The sequence below is a fragment of the Volvox carteri genome, assembly GCF_000143455.1.
Source record: "Volvox carteri f. nagariensis unplaced genomic scaffold VOLCAscaffold_70, whole genome shotgun sequence".
Classification (NCBI taxonomy): domain Eukaryota; kingdom Viridiplantae; phylum Chlorophyta; class Chlorophyceae; order Chlamydomonadales; family Volvocaceae; genus Volvox; species Volvox carteri.
Window position 1 is genome coordinate 535,686 of NW_003307613.1, and position 16,039 is coordinate 551,724.

Sequence of the window (16,039 nt, forward strand, 5' to 3'; positions counted from 1 at the left end):
CGCTCCGGTTCGCCTAAATAACTACTTTAAAAACCTTCTCCCAAGGACTCGCAACTTTCGTTGAGATCCCATGCCTTATCAAGGCTCCAGAGTACTGGAAGCGTGGGCAGGCAAATCCAGGCGCACTGGAGTACAGGCGCTGACATCACACCTCTGGTCCGCTGGTTGCGGTGCGCCATCGAGGGCCGTCGGCAGCTCCCAAGCCAAAGGGATGATGGCCCTTTCTCATCTCGCACGATGCCGTCCTGCACGCGCTGCTGAGATCCGTATTGGGCTACGGAAGAGGGACGTATGGGACCCCATAAACAACGGATTATAACGCGGGCCTCGTAAAACGGATTTTTTTTACATCACACCTGTTCCTGCCATACACGAGTTTCATAGAGTTGTAGAGGTCATCAGGCAACGCCCTGTGCAGGCAGTGAGCCATGCAATAACAACAGAAAAAAACTTCAACAAATCTGCATATGCATTTAAACCAGGGGGAACGCATTGCTCCGGCATTTCACCAGCCAAGAAAAAAACAGAAGCCCATCCAGCAAACCGATTGCGCCGAAACAGGGGCCCCTGCGAACAGAACACGTCATTCCGCAGAAATTACCATTCATGCACCCGCTACAGCTGTTGCCAAAATGCCAAAACTGTTCAGCAGCACATCTACTAGTTTGCCCTCAGGCGGGGCCCCACGTGGATGGGCGCGGCGGCGGCGGCGGCGGTCCTCCGCTAACCGCGTCTTCTTCACCTTACCCTGGCCCCTCCCATTTCCCTCGTCACAACTCAGAGGCACACGCATGACTAGAAAACCACACAAATCACAGCCTGCTGTGCATGCCCCCCGCCACCACCAGCGTCTCCCCTGTCACGTAGGCCGCATCTGGCGACACCAGGTACGCCACAGCTGCCGCCTGCTCCTCGGGCCGACCCAGTCGCTTCAGCAGTGTAGCCTCAGCCTGGGCGGAAGCCTGGAAAAGTTCGGGTTTTGGGTTGTGGAGGTGGGATCTGTGGTTCAAGCCGGGGGACGAGGTGGCCAGTTGGCCGATGGGGGACTTGCGGCAGGCTAGCAAAGTGGGACGAGTTGCTGGTGCTGTGGGTGCTACCTGTGGGTGCTACCCATGCCCAAGTTCTGTCAGGAGCACGAAACCCGGTCAAAGGTAAGCCTGTGACCCAAGCACAACATCTTCAGCGGTTGCAACTCTACTGCTCACCCGCAAAGCCTTACCAGGTGAACAGGCCCCCTTCCATGGCTTCAGCCCACTCCGCATCGCAACCCCAGGATACAATCTCATCCGCCTCCTCCACCTCCCCAATATCAGGATCGGCCCCCTCGTTCCCCGCCCCATCCTCATTATCGTCTCCCAGTAGCCCCCCTCCAACACAATAAAAAAACACGCACGCCCCAGCCCTTCCCCCTCGCCGCCCCGCGGCCGTTCCAACTTCCTCTTCCCCTCCTAACCCCACGGAAGCCCCCATCACGCCTCCAACCCCCCTCGCACCCACCAGCTCCGGAGTCTGCACCAGGGCCGCAGAGAATTTGGTTGGCACGATACCCGGAGCCACACAGTTCACCCGCACCCCTCGGGGGCCTAGCTCAGCTGCCAGGCCCTTCGTCTGAAGAAAAAGGGAACCAGCACCGGGGGGGGGGAGGTAATAAGCGATGGCGAAGGGAAAGGATAGGGAGCCAGGGGAAATCGAACCGCGCTGAACGACGGGGACACGGAAGTCTTATGACCCTGTGGTATTGGGTCATAGAAACACGAGAAAGCGGTAATCGTTGGAGAGCCCCCCCCCCCCAAGGCAGCGGAAGCGCATATAAGGAGCGGCCTGGCCCCCTGTTCAAGGGGCCGGACGGAAGGAGGCAAACAGTGTACCCTGCCGCCTCCGGCAAGCAAGCCCTCCCCCGATCACGGCCCTCCAGCAGAACCGAGTGTAGTGACTTCACCGCTTTCACCGTCCCGATCCTCACCAATCCCAGCAGTGCGGTCTTGGACACGGCGTACATGGCGATGGGCTCGGGGGGACTGGGAGGAGGTCACGGAGCAGCGACCGGAGGAAAAGGTAAAGCAGGGGGGGGAGCAGGAGGACAGGTGTTCGAGTCAGCACGGGACCGCTGGGGTAGAGGAGGAAAAGGTGCACAAGGGCCCCAGCCGCCACGCCAAGAAGGAAAGCGCTCACGATATTTTGCACAACGGCAAGCCAAGCAATCGAAGTCAAGTGTGTGACGCGGAGCACAGCATATCCCCTTGGAGGCGATACGCTACTGCGGTCCAATGGCCGTCACCCATGTCGTCTGCGAAATGACCTCCTGGTCGTGCAGGGTTGCCACCACTACACATGGGCCCCTCTCTCCTACTCGACCTCCTCCTCCCCTGTCCCGCCCGCCTGTCAGCCCCGCACCCGCAGCCCCCCCACCTGAATGCGGTCACTGACGACACGAACACAATGGAAGCCCCAGGTCTCTGAATTAAGTGGGGCAGAGCTTCCTGGACGAGCAGCACCGCCGACTGAAGGGGGGCCGAGGGCGGGGAAGGGGGACGGGGCCCCGGCCACGGAGGGTGTGCCATGTCAGTCAGCATGAACACGAACAGGCCAGGGAGCATGAAGAGCAACAAGACAGTGGGAAAGCTCTGGAAGTACGGTATCCGGGAGACCCATACACACAGACCCGTACTCCCGTACAGCTTTGCCCACTAACCCCCCTCTCTCCCCCCTCCCCTTGTCTGGCCCCCGGCTGCAGCCGGCGCTGCCCTGTCCCGACCCCCCCCCACCCCCCGTCTCCAGCCCCACTAACAGTCCCACCCCGCCCACCTTGATGTTGATGTCCAGGATCTTATCAATCACGTCTGGGGGCGTCTCCGCCAGCGGCCCCGCTCCGGGGTTCACCGCCGCGTTGCTGACCAGGATGTCCAACCCGCCGTACCTCTACAAGGGGGAGCAGCGAGCAAGTGTACGACTGCGTGGTGTGCGACTGAAACGAAACGAATCGTGTTACATGTGTGTATTAGCGGGGGATGTCGTTCACGTCGACACACGTCCATGCACACCATACAATGTGTATGGTGGGGGACGTCCGCCTGTCTCTGGCTCAGAGCCGCTGCGCGTCCCCTCAGTCGGTCTGTTGACAACTCGGTTGGCCACCTAGCCGGATGCACTTGGGAAACACCTTCAGCTGTGACCTACCACTCCCCCGAGCCTGCAACCCCCTAAGTCCCCTCCCCCTCCGTGTGCGTGTGTGTGTGTGTGTATGGCCAGCTCTTTTCCCATCCCCCCACTCACCTGCACGCACTGCTCCACCAGCCGCCGTCGCTGCTCCGCGCTACCCACATGGCAGGCACATCCCGACACTTCCAGACCTAGGTTCCGGAGTGCCGACACCGTCTCATCCACGTTGGACTGTTTCCTGAACGCCATCCGTGTGGGTAACAAAGGGGATGGGCGGAATTATAAAGACGCATAAGTCCAATTTTGATATTTAGGGATGGTGGGAGGGTATTGGATAGGAAGGCAACACCCAAAGACTCCGACATTTGTCGGTTGGGTTGGATGAGGCAGGTAGTGGCCTCCCAGCCCGGTGGCTGCTGGTGGTGGCTATTGATATCTTGGCGCGATATCACCCCCCGAGGTAGTGGTGACGACGGGAATTCCGTGCATTGGGTCTACGCACAAGGTGTGCCTCATGTTCACGAGTATTTTAATTGCTCATTGCGGCTACAAGTTGCGACAACGGGGGAGCCGCAGATGGTCGACAGAAGCGGTAGAACGACCCCATGGAAGGAAGGGATAGCGCAGAAACCCAGTTCGCAAATCCATTGTGCGCTTGTGGCCCACCTTACCTGCTGCAAATAAAAACATTCGCACCCTCCTGCAGGCAGCACGAATATGAAGTGGTTCAGCGAAGGTCACAAAGGTCGGGGGCCTCAGGAGACTAGTGTCCACGACAGCAGCGGGGTCATGGGGCCGGGATTACCGCCTTTCGGAGGAGAGGTTGCTGCAAACCTGCCTAATAGCTGGGCTGCCATACCTGAGCAAGTCGCTCAGCGATTGCAAGGCCAATGCCAGCCGTGGCTGCAGTTACGAGAGCCACTTTGCCCTCCAGCCGTTTGCACTTTACATCGCCCGCAGATGTGCTCATCCTCTGCCAATAAATGTTTTTACCGGCAATTGAAATGTATGAAGGATGAGGCTTAAAACTTGCGCTTTGGGCAAGGGATGCCGAAAATTGAGACCCCCTTGTAAGATTCCAGCTGCGCTTCCTGACAATCACTATATTGATTCAAACTCCTTGAGTTGTTGGTATGTTGTAAGGTGCAATCCTGGGGAACAAGTCATAATCTTGTCCTTGCCGTGCAAGTGACTAATGCAGAGCTCAACGGTTTATAGGATATTACAATACTACAAAGACCATCAAAGGTAAGAATCTGACGCTGCATCAGCGTGTACTTATGGCCTGTATTCTTCGTGGTGCGCATCGTTGAGTCTATGCTTGCAAAACCTGTTTCCACCCTCCTTCGCCTCGGTCACTGCCTCTTTAAGAGCGCGGGGACACCGGTTGTGCCATGATAAAGCGGATACTATTTACAGATTTAGCTTTCATCCTATAAGGTTGTCCTTGCTGTGATGCCAGCTTGACGGTTATCCTCTCGGTTGAGATATGCTAACCGCTACCTGCGATTTCACCAATCGCCATCCAATGGAGTCGCAAGGTCATTCACCATCTTAGAGCTTAAATGATTTAATAAAATAACTAATGTTATGTGCACCTCTGTAAGCGGTGGCGCTTACAGTGAATTAGCTTTTGGAGTACGGCTGTAGGCCAACCATCAACCACCCGGGCATTCCAGCTGCGAGCACTTGGAGCTTCTGCCCAGATGTTTCTCACAGGTCCTTGCATACAACTTAATTTTTAGGATCGTAGATGATGTTCGACACCTTGATCATTACGCGCCAGCTGTGATTTCAGCATCGCTTTAGTGGCAGGGACTAGAGAAGCAAAGCTTTGACGCATTCATTTGAGCGATGCATTCGAGATTCTACGTCTCTATACACTATAGTAGTTGCCAAGTTGCGCTGACCAAGGCCTAATTATGCCACTAATGGAATTTAAAGATGTAAAATAATCATGAATGAAATGATGTTAAGCGTCTTGAGTTGATAACGATACTAAGGTAGCATGTCAGCGCGTCGACCATCGCGCGGGTCGGCAGAAGGGGCAACAGCGCTAACGCGCAATAATAGCCTGTCTGGCCTTACAGAGGAATCAATCAAGAGCGTAAGCGCAATGACAGCGCGTCGACGACCCTTACTGGCCACTGGCATGAGCTTGAACCCACGCATTTGCAACGTGTAGGCCACACAACGCTTTGACCTTGAAATAGTCTTCAAGCTCTCGTGGACATACAAGGGTGCGCGAATTTGTCGAGGCGGCTCTCGTAGACCGACCCACCGGGACGCCCCTTGTGCTCCCGCTCACACAGCCCCCTCCCGTTGCGCACAGGTCTCATTCGGTTGTCCGGTCTGGACAAGTGCATCAACCTTGTTGAGCTGAACCTGGCAGGCAACCAGATCTCCAAGTAAGCTCGCCTTCCACTCCAGTAATACTTGCACTGAGCACTCCTCCTCAGTCAGTGATCCCAAGCCCATCTCTACGCGAAACCTTTGAGGCACCTCCTCAGCCCTTGAGGCACCTTCTGATTCTACCTCCTCCCTTTTCGCCCTCTCTACGGCCTGCGGTGCTGACTTCCATCCACAATCAACTGCCCCACTCGCAACCATCACTGCTCCCCGCCGCCTCCTCCTCCTCAGGATCGAAGGCCTGGAAGCCACCTTACAGTTGCGGCGCCTCATCCTCACCTCCAATAAGATATCGGCCATTGAAGGCATCTCCCACCTTAGCCGCCTGGAGGGCTTGTGGCTGCAGGACAACCGATTGGCGTCCCTGGAGTCTCTGGCCCTACCTCAGCTTGCCCAGCTGCCCGCCCTGCGCAGCCTGTACCTGCAGAACCTGGATCGCCTAGCGCCCAACGCTGTATGCCGTACCCCAGGCTATAAGGCGGCAGTGCTGGCGGCGCTGCCCAACCTGACCAACCTTGATGGGGAAAGGTGAGGCCGCCATAGATTTGCTGCCTTCTCCTCCATCTCCTCTCCTTTGACTTTTCCTGGCCCCCTTCACCACTCGCCAACTGAATGGCTAGGTCTCCGGCGGCACTCAACTATGCGGAACTCGCGGCCGAGTACGACGCCTTCCGTGCCAACCCCGTACCACCCAAGCAGTGGGTGGTGCCTGATGTGGCTCCCTGGCTGGCGGGGGTCAGCCAGGAGGTGCCCATGGGGGGCGGTCCGGGGGAGGTGGCGCTGCAGCAGCGACATGCCAAGGTGAGTGGGCCACACAGGGGGTCATGTGGAGGTGAGGAAAGGGCTCTGGGGAGATGCAAGTGGGGTGGGCGGGTGGATGTGAAGAGAGATGAAGGCCGTACAGGTGAGTCTAGTCCTGCGTGTGTATGGGTGGGTAATGGGGGATACAGAGGTGCCTGTTCGTCTGTATGTGAGTAGGCGGTCCGTGGCTTACTGTGTCCTCCACGGCACGGACGGGAGCTTTGGAGGGAGGCGGCAGACGCTAGCTTGGTGCAGCATCGCGTTGGCACTGTTCGATGGAAACAACAAAAGCTGTCACATCATTGAGACAGGCCGTTGCTCCACGCAGCAGGGGGCCCCACGAGATCATTCATGCACGGGCTGCGCACAGGGGAATTCTAATCTGTTGTCGCGGTCGTCTAGGACCTCGCTTTGGCCCCTTCCTCCTCCCTGGGGTGTTCACATCCGTACCTGACTACAGCTGTTGCCGCTGCGCTTTGGGGCGGCCCCCTGTGTATCTGGCCAGGTGGTCAAGGTAATAGACGAGTGTGAAATGCTGGTGCGGGTGCTGGGGGAGGAGATCGCCAAGTTCGGCCGGCAGGCGGAGGCCAGGAAGAGCAGTGCCGTGGCGTCATGATGAATGCACGTGATAAGGAGAGGATGCGTTACATTGCATTAAGGCGGGAGTTACCCACCCATCCACCCGGGCCATAGCGCATCACAGCGCGCATGGCACCTCTCAAACCGAGTGTTAGCTGGTGGTTGGCTGCATGAGGCCGCGGCGGTGTTCCAATGCGGGAGGGAGGGAGGGAGGGAGGGAGCCGTAAAAGGGGCGCAGAGGAGAGTTGTAGCCCGCGGCGTGGATGGCTCGCCTGGACTGCTCTGGACTCTTGCCCTCTCCCAGATCAGCCATGGCCTGTTCTTTCGGTGCTGTGGCCCGCTTGACCGCGCCTCCGATGAACTGCTTCACCAAGCTGCTTGAATGGGTGAACAATCCAGACTAGATAGGACTAGATGGGACCTGAGAGGGCCTCAGCCCGCAAAAACCCTCAGACCCGCCATGATTGAGGTTTTTAATTTGCCAGTGGTGGTGGTGGGCCAGTGGTGGTGGGGTTGCGGAAGCTGGTGCAGTCAGCTGCCTAGTAGTGCCAAAGGATGTCCTGGTGGGTGCGGATGCGGCTGAATGGGCTGCGTGCTGGCTGCTGCGCGCCTCACGCAGCCCTGGATGACACTTGGAGAGCCCATCAGCCAAAACCCCGGTGGTCTTTGTTCAGCGGGCGCCATAACGATTGAGATACAGTGACTGTCGCCTTGAAGATCCTGTGAATGGCGATGGTCGAGGATGCTGCGTGCACGGACGAAGGTGAGGAAAGTCTGTGTGATGATGTGATGAACCTGCAGCAGGTTCCCGGTGGGAGTGCGTCCATGTCCACGCCCTCGTTCTTCGTGATATCTCCCCGTCGAACCTTCCAAGGTAGATTGTGCGGCTCCGAGGGCGAGAAAACCTTCGTGTGTGCCGTGGTCATAGCGTACGGAACTTGCCTGTCCATTAGCCAATGCATGGACGAGAAGCTCAATATCTGTACATAATCTGTACATATTATGTGTTCGTCACCCGGCTGTAGGCTTGGCTTTCCAAGCCCATAACTCTCCGAGCAGACCTAAAAGCAGGGCGGGGACGTTTCCAAGGCAGCGATGCAATTTACAATGCGCCTCTCTCTCTCCCCACACACCACCTCTGGGCCGTCGAGGGCTCACAGCCCGCCACGTGCAGACACGTCGAGTAACGAGACCGAGTAACATAAGCGAACAATGTATCATCTATATCTGGGCTGCCTTAGATATCCACACTCCGCATGATCCACATAGGCAGGCAAACACGTTGCCGCGTCCGTTCAGAACCTGCTACATTCCCACCACATCCCTACGCATCGGGCCCCGCCTTCATGCGCCTCCCCGGCACCTTCAGAGGCTGCGCTAGCAAAACCCAATATGGTCTGGTGACTCTGCAGTCATGTCTGTGCCGTCTGGATGCGCGATTTACGATTTGCGAAGTCACCTCTGCCAAAATCCACCTCCCATATCGATGTAGACTCGGGATGTGGTATATGATCTCGTTCACGCTGTGCCCCCGGCAGGACTTCCTTATGTACCCCCAGGTTGCCCTACCGCTACCGGCAACTCCAACGGCTGGTAGTCCCACAGCCGGCCCAGCAGTGCACCGCGCGCCGCACCCTCCACCACTGGTAGCACTGCATCAACCACCTGCGTGTTTCCCCCAACACCCATCAAGGCAGACGGTAGTGTGGGCAGCATGGACAGGGCAGGCAGTGGGCGGCGTGAAGGAAAGGGGTGGCTCCCGGGAGCAGATCTGACTGGTTTCGTAACCACGCGCAAGCTCCGCATGCCGGGCCATGTCACTGTGTGCTGAATATCTACGAGCGAAGTGCGGGGGGGGGAACATCTCGTGTTTCATGGGGCCCACACGGACTATGCACAGCCTTCGGGTAGGGCAGAGTCGCCAACCAGCTGACGGGAAGCAGGCACCGCCAACGTGAATACCCGCTTTCCATCCAGGTCACAGCATGCCTTAATGTGTACGAGCCTTACGATAAGCACAGCACCGTATGCGGTGCAAGTATCCGGCGGGTTCCCTCGACGGCTGCATCATTCGAAGGAGGTCTCGCAGCTTTTCTGAGAAGCAACGCTAACTGAAATCTCAAGCTTAAAACGCAAGCATGCAACATGCAGCTACATGTTGAGGCCCATCCAATGCGAGGCGGCCAAGCAACGCTCGCCGGCCCTTCCGCGAACTGGTCTGGATTTTAAATCCATTAGCTCCCCCCTGTCCAGCGCGTCTTGATCACAATATCCCTTGCACACCAATGTCCATACCCGCACATACATATAAACACACACACCTGCTGTTGTAGGCACTCCGGTTGCTGGGTGGCGTCCAATCGGAGCCAGTGGCTGTCCTTGAGCGCCGCATATTGCTGGGCCACCTGCTTCGTAGGGCGACAGGAAAGCGGCATAAGAATTGCTGGTGTTACGACCAGGCGGCGCCAAGCACCTCCATGCGCTGTTAGGAGAGGCTTAGGGGGACATTACTACATATTACTGCATCTATGACATATGCTCATATCCCTCTCCCCCTACGTGTAAACTGAGCTGCGAAAAGGAAGGAGACGAAAAAGAAATAAAATGGTAAGCTGGACGTGGGGCAGCCGCTACACTCCTGTTGTAATGGACAGCGGAGTAACAGCCCCGAACCTGTGACTATCCCCAAGCTTGCCTTGCGTTGAAACTCCAGCTTCTCGTAGCGCTCTGCGCCAAAGCCGCCTCTTGCGGCCGCCTCCTCGGCCGTCATGTCCATGAATATTACTAGGTCAGCCGCCGGCAGCCCCACCTCCACCGCTCGGCAGTAGTCCATGGACAGGTGCGGTACGCCCTTGGCTGCGGTGTACGCCACACCGCTGTAGCTGTAACGGTCCACAACCAACGTCGTGTGGCCGGACAGAAGCCGCAGCATCTCCTTTCTGACAGTAAGCGGAGCGATTCCCTAATCAATATTCGTGCAATGTTTAGTTTTGGGTCGTGTCTATGGCATTGGTCGAGGTGCTGGTGGCGCTTAAGGTTGAACAAGGTAAGGGAGATATCCTGTGATGTACGTGGTGGCAGCAGAGTGACAGGTTCCAAGGGAAAGAAGGAGCGTTCAGGAAAGACAACCAACTGGTTCCGGAGGGTCCATGGTGGAACGCTCTCGTGTCACAACGTGGGTGGGAGGAGGGCTGCACTGCGCACATGTTGCCAGGCCTATTTGCGTGCTTTAACGAATGATAAGGCAATTGCGCGTGATACGCCTTCAACCGCCCCCCTTGACAATCCCCGTGGTGCCGCGGGCTGCTCACCGCTTTTCAAAACGATTTGCCGTGAAGAGGAGATGGATGGCAGTGTCGTCGTGGTCAGCCCCGTTGTGCAGGTAATCGTTGATTGTCTGGCCTATCCTTGTCGATCTATCAGGAAAGCACCAGTGCTCCACCTTAACCTGTCCGACAACCGAGGTGAGCGCCGCAGATGCCACCAGAGTTTGCAGCCACGCGGCAAAAAGTGTCGCCACGGTCCAGGAACAAGTCAGGGTTTTCTAACCACCAAGTATAGAACTCACTCCGCGTCTCCTGAGGTGATCCACAAGCAAGTTGCTCTGTGTGCTCTTCCCACAGCGGTCGATGCCCTCAAAAACAATGAAAGCTCCGCGGGAGCGGACCTGTGCACTGACGTCAAGAGCTGAGTAGTTACATTTCATCAGTCGGGTGCTTTGACATGCGCTTTCTCTAAATGGTGCCCGGGATAACAATGGCCAAGTTCTTACAGCGCCCAATGCCGACATCCTCCTTGTCAAGGCCCGCAACTACAGGGTTACAGTATAAGGAAATCATAAGCTTTGATTTGCATTGAAGATGTTAATTTCGCACTCGACATACTTTGCCATTTGGTTCAACAATCGTCGCACGTAAGCGTTACTAAGACGCACGTCAGTTGATTTTCTTTAAATTTGCACGATATGCCGCCGATGTCACTCACACAAAGAGAATTCCAACCGTAATCAAAGATCGTCGCTACCCCATGCGCACGTCATAAACCACACCCGTCTCCTTGCGCCGCCCTTCAGCCACAGTATCGCCATCGCCCCTAGCCCTAAGCCGTTACTCGAGCGGCTTCCGGCAGCACAGCTACCTGCTGCATTTTCTCTGCCTCTCCAATGAACACGTCGGCGACTGCATCCGCCTCCCCGGCGGCCGCCGCGGACTTCTCATCGGGAAAGCTACTCTGTTGACCGCCCGCAGCTGTTACCACCCTGCGCAACGGGCAACCTCATTAGCATAGCTACAGGCGATGTTTGATCCAACACTCATCCCAACATGAATAGCCGTTACCGTGATAACCTCACACGGGTAACTCACGTGGGCAAGTCAATGGGCTTGTAGTCCCACAGCCGCCCCAGCGCACTGCCCGCAAGCGCACGTTGCACCACCGGCTCCGCCACAGCCGCTACCTAAGTTAGAGGAAAGCACTGGAAGCAAAGTTAGTGTGGATGAGTTGGTGGGGCCTTGTTACTGCGTATCTGCATGGCTGTAGCTTGGGAAGTCTGTTTGCCGTAAAACAAACTCGTGCGGGGTTGACCATTAAACCTGGGAGCTGGCGGACCAGCGACGGACAGACAGAGCAGCTTGATTATGATAATGTTGCAACGAGGGACTTTGCTGACAGACTGACCGCCCGGCTGACCTTTTGGTGGATGTCGTCAATGGTGCCAGATGCGTCAATGACAGCCCATCGCTCATCCCGCAGCGCCTCGAAGGCCTTCATTACCTGCAGCAGCAGCAGCAGCGCCGCAGCCACAGCAATCATGTGCTACATGCCACGGCTAATGAATGAAAAGCCACGACATGCACAGCACTTAGTAGCACGTCTCTTAAGACTGGCCAATATGGTAGCGGGCGCGCCAAGGCTATGAGCACTTAAGTGCACACATCCTATTGTCCCCCAGTGCGGCCACACCTCCATGAACTAGCTGACACTCGGGCGCCTTACCTTCTGTTGGAAATCCACCTTCTCGTACCTCTCTTGACCGTACCCTCCTCGCGCCGCTGTCGCTTCGGCCGTCATGTCCATGAAAATCACCAGATCAGCCGCCGGCAGGCCCACCTCCACCGCTCGGCAGTAGTCCATGGACAGGTGCGGTACGCCCTTGGCTGCGGTGTACGCCACACCGCTGTAGCTGTAACGGTCCACAACCAACGTCGTGCGGCCGGACAGAAGCCGCAGCATCTCTTCCCTTTGGACGGCGGCGTACAGGGAAAGCTTATTCAAACCAGACCTCTATGCTGTGTGCGGGCGTTGCGGGGTGTGCCAAGCTCAGAGCACGCCACACATATTCTCCGCATGAATCCGCAGGGGAGCCCTGCCAATACAATACGCCGCTGACACTAGTGTCAAGTCTTGAAGGATACAAGAAGAGCCGTCCTTGAGCGCGCTTTTCGACGGGCCCGCTTAGCGACAGACCCGCAGTGTAACGCTCTTCCTTAAGTCACTTCTTAGCCATGCTATGGGCCTGCCGCCTGCTCCTGCGATTTTCAGTAACTTACCACATGGCCCTCGTCGTCAACTCCTTCAAGCTACCCACAACCGGGATGCGGAACAAGCCCCTCCGTGATAAGGCCCTTCCCAACACGATGACTGCCCCATCGGCAAACGGCAGCTGGTCCCTCAGGATAGTGGTTTCCCTCTCCCCACCTTTTCTCCATTCGGTTGGCGGCAAAGAGCAGGTGGGCGACTGCATCGTCCATGTGCGACTGCTCCACCAGGTAGGCGTTGATGGCCTGGCCAATGGAGGTGGAGCGATCTGGAAAGCGCCACATCACCGCGTCCACCTGGCAGGGCGGCCATTCATCGGGCGTGAACACAGGATGGTGGGGACTAAACACACGGGACGAATCCTCCAGTCCCACTGTCCCAGCCACAGCCGGCTCCCTGGGCTCCAAATGAGCTAAACCCGTGTAAGCAGCAGTCGGACGCTATGTGGAAAGGCAGCCAGGCAATTCAGTCTGCTTGGATGTGTCGGCCCAATGAAGAAGCTCGATGACGTACATAGGGGAAAACAGGAGCTTGTGGCTTTTGGACACGGCAGCATGTGCTCACAGGTAACACGCCGCGGGTGCCAGAGGATCATTGTACGGTTAAAGTTATGAGCTTACCCCTTGGCTCCTTAGCCGCTCCACGAGCTTTCTGCATTGTGTTGTTTTGCCACACCTGTCACCACCCTCAAATACAATGAGGGCGCCCCGCGAGCTTTGCCCATAGCTAACTTCAGAGGTCATACTGTTCGAAGTACAAAATGAATTCGCGATGCACCACGGAATGTAGAACAGACCAATAAAAGGTTTCTTCAAATGTTAGTTACGGAGCATGGAAATCGGGACTCTAGCATAGGTTGTAGACGTTACAGCAAACGTAATGAATTTGCAAGCGTACGAGGTTCCTGCGGTTTCAACATTAGCGGTCGGGTAGCCTTGCGCCTATGCGCGCCACCTGTCGGCTTCCTAGCTCCTGGATTCGGAAGTCCATCGCAAGGCCCTCATGGCGCCGCCGAAAGCATTTAATAATCCACTTCTTTGTTTTGTTATTTATTCCCTCCACTGCGGTACTACATGTAAAGCTGAGCAGCTGGTTATGCAGCATCTTTCCCAGACTACTTCGCCGGCATCGACAAGTTCTGTCCTGGTAAGTGAGATGCAACTGCTCTATAGAGCCTAGGAATGTGGTCCTGTGATGGCAGTTTAATCTTTGAGACCTTACGCTGCCTAACGGCGGTGATGCTGACAAATAGCTTTGCTGAGGACCGACTTTGACAACTCAGTCTTTCCTCCGTGCGGGCCGCCCATTTGTCATGGCGCTGTACCGCCCCTTACCAACTGAGGATAGTAATGCTCTGCTGTCCTAACTTTCTGTGCAAGAATGCGCGGGCTTGGGCACTGGCGCGATATAGCATGAGCCTCTAGTCATACCTTGACCATGAGCAGCAGTGCCTGCGAACTAATACATTGTTGAGAGGATGACGAACCAATCTGTATCCAACGCTTGATCAGATTATACATGATCGAAGTACACAGACGCTGCGTTCTTTCCGACTCTGCCAATGTTTCTGTGCATGTGTCTTCATGTTATAAGGCCGCATGTGGTTGATGATCTTATTTAACCATATCTTAGGACACCTTCATAGGGGGTACAGCCACTCCCAATGAGAGTAACTATGGTTCTGACACAACGCGGCCGCAAACCATGGCATGTGGCATAATTATCAGCGCACGGTTCAACACTGTGCCATATGTTCGTGAAGGATGTTACAAAACTTTCGTTCTACCGAGAAGGGTTGGCTCAGCCACCCTGCGTGGAAACAATTGGAGACCTGAACTGACACGATTCGACCTACACTATCCCTGCATACATCTACTTCTGTATTACCATGGCATGTGGCATAATTATCAGCGCACGGTTCAACACTGTGCCATATGTTCGTGAAGGATGTTACAAAACTTTCGTTCTACCGAGAAGGGTTGGCTTAGCCACCCTGCGTGGAAACAATTGGAGACCTGAACTGACACGATTCGACCTACACTATCCCTGCATACATCTACATCGGTTCTTCCTCTTCGACCTGCTGCTGATCGTTGGTTAATGCTACCCCTGCAGTGACTTGCCACCTAGCGTGTGCTCATCGGCTTCGACACGAAGATCTACCCAGTGTCTGTCCTGCGAGCGCGGAGCCCAGTTCTATGGCAACTTCTGTCAGTTTCGGCCAGTCTCCTGGGAAGACCAATTTCGTCCATGTTGATGTGCATCCTGGCGGCATTGCATTGGTTACCGTAGCCAAGGAGCCGGTGAACTCCATGGATCTGGCGATGTGGGCGCGTCTCGACCAGGTCCTGATGGAGCTCGAGACGAATCCCGCCGTCAACGCTGTGATATTCGCTTCGGGCCTAAAGCGTGATGTGTTCTCTGCCGGCAATGATTTGATGGAACTGTACGCACCCAAGACGACGTCTGAGCGCTACGCAAGATTTTGGACCACACAGAATGCCTTTCTCGTGCGTTTATATCGATCCCGGCTTGTAACGATAGCTGCGATTCGCGGTGCATGTCCTGCAGGTGGATGTGCCATATCCTTGTGCAGCGACGTGCGTCTCATAACACCTGAAGGCGTGATGGGCTTAAACGAGGTGCAGCTGGGCATTCCAGTCCCCAAGTTTTGGGGTCTTTTGATGGGCCGGGTGATCGGGCCCAAGGTCGCGGAGAGCGTGTTACTGTCTGGGAGGATGGTGCCCGCGGCTGAGGCGAAGCAGTTAGGTCTCGTGGATAGTGTCGTGCCGGCTGATAGGTTGATCGAGGATGCACTCGTCGCCGCACGCCAAGCATGCAAAGCGCCTTCTGCCGCACGTGCGGCAACAAAGGCGTTGCTCCGAGAGGAATTCTGCAAGGCGTGGGAAGGTTTTTATCCCACGGAGCATGAATATGGTTGGAAGTATTTGAGCAGTCCCTCCACGATTGCTGTTCTGGAGGGTGCGATGAAACGCCTTTCATCTAAAGCCGCTCCTAAGCAGGAGGTGGCCTCAAAACTCTAGTCTTGTGCTGTACTTTGTGCTTATGTACGCTGTATTTTTTTCAACTGCAGTGACTTGTATAATAATATGCCCGTCAAATTTCTGGGGATTTTTGCTGTGTCAATATTATAATTGACATTTTTTTCCTTGGCTGCATTATGAACATCTCAGATGCAAGTCCAAATCATTGAGCTGAGCTAATTGGTCGGCTCGTTACGCGTACTCGTTTGATCGTCATCGTTATATGAAAGTAGCATTCTGCCTCTAATGTTGTTGCGGGAATTGTGGGAAGTAGACACACGTTGTCAATATATAAACTTCTGGTGAATTACCGTTATACGGGTACCAATGTAACATGACTGCAAAGCCTACTCAATGAATGTAACAAGGGATAGAGTATACATATTAACACTATTGAGCTTCGTTACACAAGATTTTAGAAACACCTCAGTACATCGGAAGGTACTTGGAAAAACGTTTAGATTTCTACAAACCACACTACGAAATTCATCAAACCATACCGTAAGTCG

The 16,039-nt window shown here is 55.6% G+C and overlaps 4 protein-coding genes across 4 annotated transcripts; 2 read left to right on the top strand and 2 right to left on the bottom strand.

The window, feature by feature from the left end:
- Positions 1 to 332: 332 nt before the first annotated feature.
- On the bottom strand, positions 333 to 4,281 carry VOLCADRAFT_107595 (uncharacterized protein). Its single transcript, XM_002957212.1, has 8 exons — positions 4,019 to 4,281; positions 3,831 to 3,859; positions 3,274 to 3,397; positions 2,806 to 2,919; positions 2,410 to 2,501; positions 1,964 to 2,018; positions 1,498 to 1,608; positions 333 to 962 (listed from the first exon to the last, which is right to left on the bottom strand). Exons 1-8 carry the CDS (start codon positions 4,127 to 4,129, stop codon positions 813 to 815), a joined length of 786 nt encoding a protein of 261 aa, XP_002957258.1. The 5' UTR covers positions 4,130 to 4,281; the 3' UTR covers positions 333 to 812.
- A 158-nt stretch (positions 4,282 to 4,439) lies between these two features.
- VOLCADRAFT_98317 (uncharacterized protein) lies at positions 4,440 to 6,985 on the top strand (the record flags this gene model as incomplete). Its single annotated transcript, XM_002957169.1, has 5 exons — positions 4,440 to 4,458; positions 5,492 to 5,567; positions 5,800 to 6,096; positions 6,189 to 6,369; positions 6,830 to 6,985. 5 exons carry the CDS (start codon positions 4,440 to 4,442, stop codon positions 6,983 to 6,985), a joined length of 729 nt encoding a protein of 242 aa, XP_002957215.1.
- Positions 6,986 to 7,592: 607 nt separating this feature from the next.
- On the bottom strand, positions 7,593 to 13,420 carry VOLCADRAFT_107597 (uncharacterized protein; the record flags this gene model as incomplete). The annotated part of the gene is made up of 13 exons (XM_002957213.1): positions 13,107 to 13,420; positions 12,646 to 12,782; positions 11,944 to 12,187; positions 11,638 to 11,721; positions 11,313 to 11,404; positions 11,086 to 11,206; positions 10,517 to 10,615; positions 10,260 to 10,396; positions 9,622 to 9,830; positions 9,270 to 9,421; positions 8,518 to 8,613; positions 7,964 to 8,009; positions 7,593 to 7,693 (listed from the first exon to the last, which is right to left on the bottom strand). The coding sequence occupies exons 1-13, from the start codon at positions 13,227 to 13,229 to the stop codon at positions 7,593 to 7,595; spliced, it is 1,641 nt and encodes a 546-aa protein (XP_002957259.1). The 5' UTR covers positions 13,230 to 13,420.
- A 127-nt stretch (positions 13,421 to 13,547) lies between these two features.
- VOLCADRAFT_77525 (uncharacterized protein) lies at positions 13,548 to 15,907 on the top strand. The gene is made up of 2 exons (XM_002957170.1): positions 13,548 to 13,632; positions 14,602 to 15,907. Exon 2 carries the CDS (start codon positions 14,685 to 14,687, stop codon positions 15,528 to 15,530), a length of 846 nt encoding a protein of 281 aa, XP_002957216.1. The 5' UTR covers positions 13,548 to 13,632; positions 14,602 to 14,684; the 3' UTR covers positions 15,531 to 15,907.
- Positions 15,908 to 16,039: the final 132 nt, after the last annotated feature.